Below are 11045 nucleotides of genomic sequence, written 5' to 3' on the forward strand. Positions count from 1 at the left end.
AGCTGAATTTCGGTTTATCATCCAGTCTGAAAAAAAGTTTTCTTGACTATCTTTTGCCATGTGGCCAATCTCATGGGTCTTTAAAGAAGTATTTTTCATCAGAGTTTTCTGACAAAAAGAAAACAACCTGTCACTATTGAGTGTTCTTATCAGCAGTATTGAACAAATAAAGGGATAGAAGATGCACACTCAAAGGTTCAGAGTACACACATTGAGTGAGTGGTGGCAAAGCTGAAAACACCCATTCCTGCAAGCACAGTAGTCACTGCAGTTGGATTCAGAGATGAGATCGACTTGATCTTTACATTTGAGAGTCTTCTTATTTTTTGAGGGAGGTGAAATCTGCCACGGTCATTTATTTTCCATCTAACATAAAGTATTGACTAGACAGAAGAGAACAAAACAAAGAAATCTCTCCTGGATTGTATGTCTTTCACCCAGCACCACCTAGTGGCAGCTCAGCCACATTACATCACCAGAGACAACTGATGCTCATGACGAGTAATGTGTATGATTTACTTTGTTAAAATAATATTCCTCAGCTTGTTTCTCTCTTCTTTGACATTGTCCAGGTATTTCAACAAATGTACTGTGTGTTGGGGTGCATAGTAACGCAATTATTATTGAGCATTATTAATCACAACGAAAATAATATTTTCTTAGGTGAGAGAAGCCTCTCCAAAAAAAAAAGGCCCCAGGAGTCTATGGGTTAGAGGTCATTATTTTATAACAACCAAATTGGAGCTGGCTAGGAAAGGAAAATGTATAATATATTACTTAATTAGAATATCAAACAATATAATATACACTACATATGATATTGGATGGAAATGAATAATATAAAAAAGACTGCAAAAAAAGGGGATATAAAATAACAGCACTTACAAATGGAATCAATTATTATTATTAACAGAGGTAGCGTTGGTAGCAGACAACATATATCTCCCAAATCTACATAAAATGTTTATGTGAAAGTAAAGAAATTCACACACACACACGCACACACACACACACACACGTATTTCACATGTTTGTACCACACTTCCGTTCGAGGACGCAACAGCTTCACATCAACACTATTATAATACTTATTTTACGAGAAATTAATTAATTTATTAAACACATAATCGGTTCCAATATTTAGAAGTTTACCAGTTCACCACGGAGGCGCCAGGGTGAGACAGGAAACCATTTCCGGTGTTGTACATATTGCGATGACGTCAGGTAAACAGGGGGGCGGAGCCTCCTTTAAGGAAACATTGACGACCATTGAAGAAGACAAGCCTGCCGCTGCTATGGCACGCCTCACGACCCCTTATTATCGGTTATCCTACGCCGAGCGAAATTAAAACAAATACGTTTTCGAACTTTTATTATTGAGTTCCTTGAATTGAAAGCTGCGTCAAGTTCGGCGAAACGACGGCCGCGGGCACGGAATACGAAAGCGGAAGAACTTTCCGTGAGCGTAACGTTCGTGCGGCGGCGCAGCGGTTAGTTAGCTCAAGTAGTTAGCCGGCGGTATCGCGTCGCACGGGAGCAGCTAGCAGGCTAGCTCGCTGTCATGCCGGGAGTTTCTCGAGATTTTACTGCGTACACGAGAACACCTCGCAGCTAGTTCGCCTCCAGACAGCCCAGCAGCGGGTTCGCTCCACCCCCCCACCGAGGCGCAGGCAGGGCGGACTGGACTTGGAGCAGTGACAGGTCTGAACTAACGGCGGAGGGCTTTTTCCTCCGGGGGGGACCGGTGCTTTTCAACCGTCGGCTCGCTCACACGTCCGAGACTTTCTGAGGATATGAGCGCGAGCTCGCCACACTGGAGTTCCTACTAAACGGTCGTGGAGCTGTAACGACACCAACGCTTTAACATCTGATATCTCAAAAGGAGTGTCAAGCGTTCTCTTTGCCCCCACCCCTCCACCACTCTCGCCCCCCCCCCCAAAAGACACCCGTCTACACTGCAGAAATGCTGACAGACAGCAGGTAACACTAATAACCGTCATTAGTTACACATCTTTCATTAATAGAGGCTAGTTATCATTACATTTGGACGATTGTGTCACTGCTGTAATGCAGCATTGTAACTCGGGCATCTATTTCAGGAATCAGAAGCTAACACTAAAAAATTTATATATATATATCCATGCTGCATGTTTAATATTTATAAATATATATATATATATATGACTAGTGAAGGTATGTTAATTAATGTGTTCTCATAAAGGGAGTGCCACATGTCTGATCATATAACTGCCTGAGTGTGAGTTGCTATTTTTGGTTCCTCTTCGTTTTCTCTCTTTCTTCTACTCTTCCTTTCCCCACCCGATCTCTTTCCCCCTGCCTGCATCGCTTCTGTCACACGCTCCCTCCGTCACTCTTCCCATCACTCTGTATTCCTCTGCATTCACTTTTCTCGACGCCCCTTCCATTTCTGTTTTTCCACAGGAAGCGACACCGAAGCTGTGGCAGTGAGGAGGACCAACAGCTGAGTTCTCAGGCCAAGAGGTCAGGAGGAGGTCCCAGCCTGCTCCTGTCGGATTTGGATTCCGAGGTGAGATTGACTTGATCTTTACGTCTGAGAGTGGTGAAATCTGCCACTGTCATTAATTTTCCATCTAATATGAAGCCTATTGACTGGATGGGACAAGCAGTCTGAAATCACGTGTATAAATACGTAAATGCAATGCACCACAGACGGGAAAAGCACAGAATGTTTTATTTACAGTATCTGCATCCATCCATGACGCTCCAATTCAGAGCCCATCTCTGTTCTGTTTTTTTTACAGTCTTCCAGCAGCGACAGCAGTAATGGCATCAGTAGTCCAGAGAGAGCGATAGTGGCCACCACCAGGCCATGCATACACAGCCAGAAGAACTGCATCACCCAGTGCTCCCTCAGCCCAAAGCCTGAAGACTCTGGTAGCTCCTTGCAGCATGGTTTCCATGGTGATGGCAGCAGTGTCTCTTACGACGACATCAACAGAGTGCTGAGGGAGGCGCACTTCAGTAGTCTGCAGACCAGAGAGCGTCCAGGCTCAACATGACCGTGACCTCTAAGCCCTATGCTGACCTTTTGTCCCTTCGCCCATCAGTGGTGACACTACTGGCACGGTGGCGCCTCCTTGAACGCCTCAAGGAACCCATTTGGGTCAGAGGGAAAGGGGATGATTTGTGGGGAGGTTTACAGATTCTGGGCACAATGGCTCATCCCCACTTCACCATGTACCATTTGTCAAGACCATAAGCACATCTGCTTTCCCATGGCCTGGCCACTGTGGTTGTCTGTGCAGTGTTGATGTGTGTGTGTGTGTGTGTGTGTGCACGCACCCTGTGCACTTTATAAAGAGAAGTCATGCTCTCTACACGCGTGCGTTGATGCGTGGACATTGTTATTTGTGCTAATCTCAAGAAACGTGTGATGATCCAAAGTGCTTGCGAAACTAAATAAAGCGAAGCACTTTACTCAATAACTCCTCCCTCTGTTTACTTGGACCGGGGAGGTCAGCCGCATGTTTGTGTCTGAAGCGGGAGAGACGTTCGCCATCCCATTCACAAAGGAAGTTCATGTAGGCCGTAGGATTCACTCCCAAGGAGCATTATTAAAACAATTCAGTAAAATATCATTTCAGCCGTCTTTGTTTTCTCTAACCAAAATGAAGATTAAATTATAGTGCTTTTGGAGTTTATTTTGCTCTGAGTCTTAAGAGGTTTTGGTGTGGCAGTTCAGTGGCTTCAAGGTAACGGAAAAGAGATTCTTCATGAGCCTCACCACCAAAATCCAACCTCAGATTAGATCCTGGCTAATTCTAGAGCTGAGAGCGGGCGGTGTAATGCCCAGCGCCTCACACAGCCTCAAGAGAGCGCTCTGAAACCAGTTTGTAACTACGTGTTTACATTTACACATTGTGGGTGTGTGTGTGTATGCGTCATACGCCTATCAGCCGTACTTGGTTCTGTATGGTTCAATATGACCAGTACACTGTTGCAAAAATAAAAAAAGATGTGAAAGTGATTCGTAGTTTATGTAATATTTCCAAATCATGACATGAAAGTGTCACAGACGCCATTTTAAATACAGTGTGACGAGTCATTGGTGTAGCAGTTAAGAGCCGTAACCAAAACACAGCAGGTTTTTATTGTTCCTCGGCTCAGCTGTTGCCAAAGTTCAGCTTGCGTTCACAGAAACACGTCAGCAGCGTTCATCGTACACGTCGGTCGGTTGGATGACCATGTTGGCGTGTGCTGCACTGGAGCATGTAACTGGAACAACATCAGGGAGATGCTGAAAGGTAACCTGCCTCGTATTTGGTTACACAATCATCCGCTTATTCAAATGTTATTTTGCATTATGCTGATGGAAGAGGTTTTAATCAAACAATGCCACACAAATTATCTCAATAAGGAATTGTTCCATAAGTTATCCACTAGTCTTTGATCATGCACTCTACAACTACTCAGGCGTTTGTTTGTGTTACACGGGAGACTATAAATCATTTGTAAACCAACAGTCAGAACATGTACACTTGACATAATGGTTAAGTACCAAAGATATGGAAGACAACTTCTCAATTGCAGGTTTAGGAGACCATTAGAAAAACAACTGTAGTGCAAATTACCATTAGAGGGATTCTCCCTCGGAGGTTGAGGACGTGCTGCAGTCGTTTCAGTTCTCTAAAAAGGAATCCTGAGAGAAAGCAGCTGTCAATAATAAACTGTAATACAAGGCAAGTATTGTTGTTTCACACTTGAGAAATGAGACTTCAGCAAAGCTTACAGACCGGTCCTCGCGTAAGAGCGCGGGGGGTTACCATGCCGACAGTCTCAGGCCCGCCCACCGCTTCATACAGAAACATCCAAACAGAAATGTGAATCTGCCGTTGTGATATAGTGCTACGCTGACAGATCCGATCTTGGTTTATAAAATTAAATAGATTTCTAAAAGTATATATACACGTGATGACATCATTGGCTTTTAACTGCGACAGCTCCGGCTGTTCAACGGTGGTCAAAAGTTCAGAAACGTGAAGGCCGATACTGGTCGACTGCTGTTAGATGCAACTGCGTTGCTACGATACGGAGACTCATCCCTGGTTTTACTGAAGTCAATACTGTTCTGCACGGCGAGAGTCTCCGTCGAGCGGCCGCCCGTCGTGTCCCTCTCTGTGGGGGACGTCCCACTCGTACACAGGGGCCTCGCCTTGGCCACCAGCTCCATGCCGCTGAACAGGGACAGTCGGCCCAGCCTCCGAGGCTCAGCGCGGCGGGAAGAGCTCCCGTCTGTGTGAGGCTCCGATTCCTCGGCCACCAATGGAACCTCAGCCGTCCTGACCGGCTCCGACTGGTTCGCCAGCTCCCCCGAGAGGTCTCTCTGGGCCGAGGACAGACTAGAGGGGGAAGATGGGTGGTTTTGTGGTTGGGGGACACCTGTGGGTGAGACGTCAGGCCGATAATTGTTGAGGGTGGGGTTCTCAGCAGAGTGGTCTGGTAGTAGAGGGTCCGAGTGTGTAGATGTGGTCATCTGAGGAGTCGTTGCCGGGCGGCTGCTGTTCGCTCTATCCTGTCTCGGAGCGTGGACAGTTCCACCCATCAGAGCCTCAAACTGTCGCAGGATCTGGTGAGAGGAGAGAGGAACAAACAACTCAAATACAATACACCCTCGTTTTGAGTGTCCTGTGAGTCTCCACCATGTCGGCTCCCTTTAGGGCTCTCACCGTACCTTGGTGGCTTTGTTGGCCACAGGTCCTGGAGCCTCCTCGCTCAGCTGGCGGAGCCTCCGCTGTGTAGCTCCAAACATTTGTTCCAGAGAGAGGAGGTCAGAGGTCAGGAGGCCTGCGACAGCAGTCAGTGCCCGCTGCGGGTTTGGAGTAAAAGAGAGATATGTATATTAGTATTGCATTCTATAATTAAGTTATTAATCTCAAATAAATCAAACCATTGTTACCATCTTCACAGTGTTTGAGGGATCCTGAAGCCTGCTTGAGAGCAACTCCACCACGACCTCGCAGTTTAGGATGGAGCACCTGACGGAGCAAATGAGAAAGGGATTTTTTTTTTTTAAACTGACAAATATTACTGTTAATAAAAGGCTGACTCAGCAGTATTATCAGTCTGAGTTTAGATGCACGGACTCTTTAATGAAGTGCTGGCTCTCCTCTCTGGACAGGAACACTCTGGAGCCTTCAGTCAGTCTGCTGATCAGCGCCACCTCCTGGCCACAGTCCCCCAACTGCAGGGCTTCCACCCTGGAGGCCAGAGGGAGCGTTAAGGTGCGTTCACACCAAAAGCGATGCGATTTTTTCGCGCGACCGAATCCCATAAAAAGCCAACGTACAGACGCGCGTGGCTGCAAAAGACGCAATATTTTTCCGGGCGACGCGTTTACAGCGGCACAATTTTCGCCCCTCGTTGAAATATATACATTTTGAGGCGGTAATCTCGCAACTCGGGCCAATCAGCTCTTGAGTTGCTCATCGCGTCATCGCTGTCCCGCCGCGGTTGAATCAGAACAAGACGGACAATAATGTTATGAACACAATAACATATATTATATATTATAATGTTATGAACACAATCACAGCGTTTAGATGTTCCGCTCTCGTAGCGCTGGAAGCGGAAGTCTTTCAGACGTAACAGTGACTTCATCGGTGAAAGTGACCGAGCTGAGTGAGCCTACGGGTGATGTCATCAACCCAAACACGAGGGCGTTAGTGTGTGGGACGTCCACAACAAATATAAAGCAGAACTAGTGGTTAGTTATTCTGGTGGATGAAGGAAATGATAACGGTCTTTACGGAGACGAGACACGGAGATAAGCCCCGCCCCTCGCGGAGCGTCTCGGCGCTTATGGCGTGAACACGGCGAATGGTCGAGCGAGTAAACTCACGCGTTTTGGGCCACGCGAAAAATCGCATCGCTTTTGGTGTGAACGCACCTTTAGAGTCAGAGACTACGCGATACCTCTCCAATGCGATGACGGCAGGTCGACTCTGCCACTCACCTTTCTGATAGGTCCCCGCTGCTCTCTCTGCTGGCCCCCGATTGGCTCCCGGTACCAGCTGACTTGCTGCTCACAGAGGCTGTGCTGTTAGCTGCGATATCCTGAGAGGAGCTGTTGCCGCTGTCGGTCTCTTCCCAGCCGCCTCCCACCTGCCCTGGACATCGCTGGATCGATGCTGCCGCCAAGACAAACAGCAGTAAATACATGTACAACTCAAACTCAAATAAGTCGAGCGGGTTCATACGTGGATACATTTAAGATTCACGCTTTCTACTTAGAAAGCCACGCCCTTCGTCGCCATCACCTGCGACGTCGACGTCTCACCTGTCGGTGTGCGAGCAGGCAGGTTGTAGGCACACGCGGGCACGGCCACCTCGATGGGCCCGGACGGCGCGGCTACGGCCTGGTAGTGGTTGTCATGGAGACGGATGCCCTGGTGCTCAATTGGGGGAAGGACAGCGCTGGCCACGACCTCTGCAGCTTTCTGGATCTTATCCAGGAGTGAGTCGCTGCCTGCTGGCAGGAGCAGGTAAAGACAAGAGGGAAAAAAAGGTCCAGAAATGAACACAGAAGTGTGTGAGTGTGTGAGTGTGTCTGTGTGTGTGTGTGTGTGGTAGTCTTTATCCATCACCTGTCCCCTGCTTCCCTGGACTGTATCCAAAGCCCTGCATTCCTGACCGGCGGGAGGTCCCTGAGCCCATACCTGGACGGAAAGACACACTCTGGGCTTTTAGTTCACAAAATACAGATAACCTGATGAAAGTTTATTTTAATAATTCAAGCTCCTTATCTCTCCTTATCAATCTTATAAATCAAGCTCTCTCTAATATTTCAGACGTACACTATCACTATATACAGTAGGAATGAGTTGTGACAGTTTGGATTTGTGTCCGAGTTGGTAACATATTTATTTATTTTTGTAATGCCTGATTTTGTTAGGCTATCTATTGAATCTCGTTTATCAATAAAAAGCAATACGAAGAACATTTAGACGGTTATAAAACATAACTTATTGTATTAATCCTTATCCCGTGACTCACCCATTGTTGGCAGGGCTAGGTTGAGCGGAGGAGACGCGCCGTCTTTGGTGGAAATGGTATCCGTGAAGAGCAACCGGGCCACGTCCTGCAAACAGAACAAAAAGTGTAAATTGAGTGCGTTCGCCGAGCCGTCACAGATATGATTGACATCATTTTAACTACAGCCGGGGTGCTCACCTGTGCTGTGTTTCTCACTTTCTGGTACAATGCTGTGCCATGGATGGGATCAGGAGGGCCGCTGTACACTTAAAAAAGGCAAAAACACCCGACAGCGAGTGAATAATCCGAACAACGAAGCGGCCACAGGGCGATTCGAGTTCAACGGAGCCGAAAGGGGCCGACGTCTAACCTGATGCCTGCTGGATGAAAGTGGAGTTCCTTCGAAGTTCTGTGAGGAAATAGTTTGAGCCATGACCACAAAGATGGACAAAGATCTTCAGCACCTAAAACACCGGCAGCATGAGCAGAACCTTGAGTTACTCGCAGACAGGAAAGGGATACAAATCATTTAAAACTAGCATAATAATCACTGTTATTACCTTAAGTTTGACATGACAGGAATCCACCTGCAACCGCTCCAGAAGGTACTCCAACAAACACTGACTGCACCCTGAGGACTCATGGGAGATTTCTACAGTGTGCCGATGGTTAAGGATATATTACCTTCATAGCACGAGAGACTCAGTGTGTCGGGTTTAAGAAACGTGGTTATTTCCTACATATCTTAACTACGAAGAGCACTTCCCTGCTGTCCTGTTTATATCATGAACTTACTGACGTGATTTTATTTTTACCGACTCCCGATCAGGAGAATAAACTTGTTGACATAAACTGCTTTTGGATGAGAACATCAAACTGTGGATGGATTCCCATCCAGTTATTGTACCTGAAGAGTTTTCATTGCTAGGGTTTCTGGAAAACAATATATATGACTTCAATTGTCATTTGAGAGCTTTATTAACTTTACATTAAAAAGGGAGATGTGTCACAGAGCTTTAATGTTAAAATCAATGGATTTCCATTTGTCCACAGAAGCTGGCAAAGGATACTCCCAATATCTTGGAATAGATAGCCAGGACAGGGGGCTTCACTGTCTGCTGTAGCCTTCATCAGAGTTGGGACCTTCAGTCGGTGGAAAAGATGATGGTAAAAGAAGAAGAAAAGATGTATACAAGTTCAAAGCTGTGCTAGGGCATCTCGTATCCCACAACCGAACAGCCGTGTACTTCAGTTTGATTCACGGCTAAACAGAGTCTTTTGGACAAACAGACCGTTATAACTACGCTGAATGACACTAACCATGCCCGCTGCTTTAAGAATTCAAGAAACAAGCTGGCAGGTCAACAGGAACCTGGACATGAGCCAGCTAATGTGTAATGATCACTGTTAGCTTGCGAGGGCTACTAGCAAGCTAGTGCTGGCACAACTTAACAGATACAAACAGACACGCGAACGTACGTCATACTCGTCTCGCGCCGTTCAGCTGTAACTCGTGTTGGCAACAAGTAATGGTCGTACACAGCACTTACTTTCTGAAGAAAAGCCAGTCGTTCCATAAATGTTGCCATGATTTAGCAATCCTGGCTGCGGGTTTACTCATCTTCCTCTGAGCGGTACGAGGGGAGGGCGGGGTTCGCGGTGACAGCTAGCCAATCACAGAGCAGCAAGTATCAAACCTGGCGTCTATTGGCTCTCTGGTTACGCCTACGAGCAAAACAAGAAACAGCGAATCAACTTCAGGGAAACTAGCGCCGGCTATTTGATTGACGTGTCTATGAGCCAATCACATTACAGAACGTCTTCCTGGACGTTTTCTTGATGACAGGGTCAACAATATGGCGCTCTCCATGGATTACAGAGATGCTTACTTGTTTTATTATCGACAACGTTTGCTAGTACATTTAATAAACTAAGTGTTATCGGGTTAACTTTTCATTTCGTTAATTAGTTTAAGTTAGTTAGTTTGACGCCTGAATAGTAACCATGTCTGGGTCAAATGCCTGGAGTCGCAGTCGAGAGAAAATGAGACTTTTCCCTGAACTTTTTGCACAGTGTGCAGGAGAGGTAAGCAATGCTGTCTTCACTTAAGGTTTGGAAATGATGTCTTAAACCTCCGACACAGTGCACATGCAAAGGAATTCCAGCTAGCTGCCTGTGCGACTGCAAAATACAGTCCTGTGTTGTTATTCTCAGATTGGACATTGAGGATGCCAGTTATCAACACTATAAGGTAGATGTCATATTTTTGGATCCCCTTGTTTGTGGAGCCAACCTCACTCTTTAGTATTTAATTTGATTAAATGTGTATTAATATATGTATGATCGGGTTTAGCTTCAGGTGAATAGGTTGAGCTGTATTGGCGTTACAAGACACAAGAGGTCAGCAGAGTAGAAACATTACAATAACAGAGAGGAGCATTTTTTTTTTTACATGTGAATCTTTCTTTTCCCATTAGTGAAAAAGACGATAACTTACTATGATTTGTTCTATTGTTTAAAGTCAACTTGTGTATGTGATTCAGGCAGCAACGTATGGAAAGTGTGTGGCAGCTACCACAACAGGCAAACAGGAGCTGAGGAAGGACATGTGTGCCAAGGAATTTGAAGCACTGAAGACCTGCTTTACAGCTGCAGTAAGTGATGACGTCATTAATCCTCCTGCTGGACTTCCTGTAGTTGTGATAGATGCGCATGATTGAAAAGTAATGCTCTTTTTTTACAGGCCAAGAAGAAAGCCAAATGAATGCAAACTCCCGGCTTTGTTCGAGCTGTAAATTCAGTGGAAAGAGACGTCGGGAATATTCCAAGTGTTGCTGGACTTCTGCTGCCGCGTCGTGAAAACACAACACGTCCTCTACTTGGCACCGTCAATGAACTGGTGTTAAAAAATTTACTGCTGCTGGTCTTTAATATGAAAGAATGAATGTAATATACAGAGGTGAATAAAACAATGGTGTTACGACACGTCTTTCTATCTGCTCTGAACACAAACCGACAGCCGTGGATGTAAT

At 46.0% G+C, this 11045-nt stretch overlaps 3 protein-coding genes across 5 annotated transcripts; 2 read left to right on the forward strand and 1 right to left on the reverse strand.

Annotated features, from left to right (window-relative positions):
• The first annotated feature begins 1260 nt into the window (after positions 1-1260).
• On the forward strand, positions 1261-4009 carry si:dkey-21c1.1 (uncharacterized protein LOC100150256 homolog). Its single transcript, XM_056430137.1, has 3 exons — positions 1261-1980; positions 2443-2548; positions 2784-4009. Exons 1-3 carry the CDS (start codon positions 1964-1966, stop codon positions 3039-3041), a joined length of 381 nt encoding a protein of 126 aa, XP_056286112.1. The 5' UTR covers positions 1261-1963; the 3' UTR covers positions 3042-4009.
• An 84-nt stretch (positions 4010-4093) lies between these two features.
• tepsin (TEPSIN adaptor related protein complex 4 accessory protein) lies at positions 4094-9667 on the reverse strand. 3 transcript variants are annotated; one of them, XR_008833530.1, is made up of 14 exons: positions 9564-9667; positions 9084-9156; positions 8574-8665; positions 8384-8477; positions 8212-8279; positions 8035-8119; positions 7626-7697; positions 7319-7510; positions 6995-7169; positions 6126-6239; positions 5939-6017; positions 5714-5848; positions 4614-5608; positions 4094-4257 (listed from the first exon to the last, which is right to left on the reverse strand). XR_008833530.1 is itself a non-coding variant. In XM_056430128.1 (13 exons), exons 1-13 carry the CDS (start codon positions 9600-9602, stop codon positions 5003-5005), a joined length of 1821 nt encoding a protein of 606 aa, XP_056286103.1. In that variant the 5' UTR covers positions 9603-9667; the 3' UTR covers positions 4094-5002. The 3 variants fall into 3 exon arrangements, 2 of the variants coding, with proteins under 2 accessions (XP_056286103.1, XP_056286102.1); XM_056430128.1 differs by having other exon boundaries at positions 4094-5608; positions 7319-7507; XM_056430127.1 differs by having other exon boundaries at positions 4094-5608.
• A 176-nt stretch (positions 9668-9843) lies between these two features.
• Positions 9844-10996, forward strand: ndufaf8 (NADH:ubiquinone oxidoreductase complex assembly factor 8). The gene is made up of 3 exons (XM_056430138.1): positions 9844-10098; positions 10557-10667; positions 10757-10996. Exons 1-3 carry the CDS (start codon positions 10018-10020, stop codon positions 10775-10777), a joined length of 213 nt encoding a protein of 70 aa, XP_056286113.1. The 5' UTR covers positions 9844-10017; the 3' UTR covers positions 10778-10996.
• The last annotated feature ends 49 nt before the right edge of the window (positions 10997-11045 follow it).

Source organism: Pseudoliparis swirei, chromosome 13 (assembly GCF_029220125.1).
Source record: "Pseudoliparis swirei isolate HS2019 ecotype Mariana Trench chromosome 13, NWPU_hadal_v1, whole genome shotgun sequence".
Classification (NCBI taxonomy): domain Eukaryota; kingdom Metazoa; phylum Chordata; class Actinopteri; order Perciformes; family Liparidae; genus Pseudoliparis; species Pseudoliparis swirei.

What these genes read in the sequence shown, in the direction of transcription:
- tepsin (XM_056430127.1), bottom strand. Translation starts at nt 9,602, where the DNA reads ATGGCAACATTTATGGAACGACTGGCTTTTCTTCAGAAA. An exon ending in AAGTGAGAAACACAGCACAG is followed by an intron (nt 8,120 to 8,211) that starts GTGAGCACCCCG and finishes TTCTGTTTGCAG; the next exon opens with GACGTGGCCCGGTTGCTCTT. An exon ending in GCCTGCTCGCACACCGACAG is followed by an intron (nt 7,170 to 7,318) that starts GTGAGACGTCGA and finishes TCTTGGCGGCAG; the next exon opens with CATCGATCCAGCGATGTCCA.
- si:dkey-21c1.1 (XM_056430137.1), top strand. An exon ending in TGTCGGATTTGGATTCCGAG is followed by an intron (nt 2,549 to 2,783) that starts GTGAGATTGACT and finishes TTTTTTTTACAG; the next exon opens with TCTTCCAGCAGCGACAGCAG.
- ndufaf8 (XM_056430138.1), top strand. Translation starts at nt 10,018, where the DNA reads ATGTCTGGGTCAAATGCCTGGAGTCGCAGTCGAGAGAAAATGAGACTT. An exon ending in TTGCACAGTGTGCAGGAGAG is followed by an intron (nt 10,099 to 10,556) that starts GTAAGCAATGCT and finishes TATGTGATTCAG; the next exon opens with GCAGCAACGTATGGAAAGTG. An exon ending in AGACCTGCTTTACAGCTGCA is followed by an intron (nt 10,668 to 10,756) that starts GTAAGTGATGAC and finishes CTTTTTTTACAG; the next exon opens with GCCAAGAAGAAAGCCAAATG.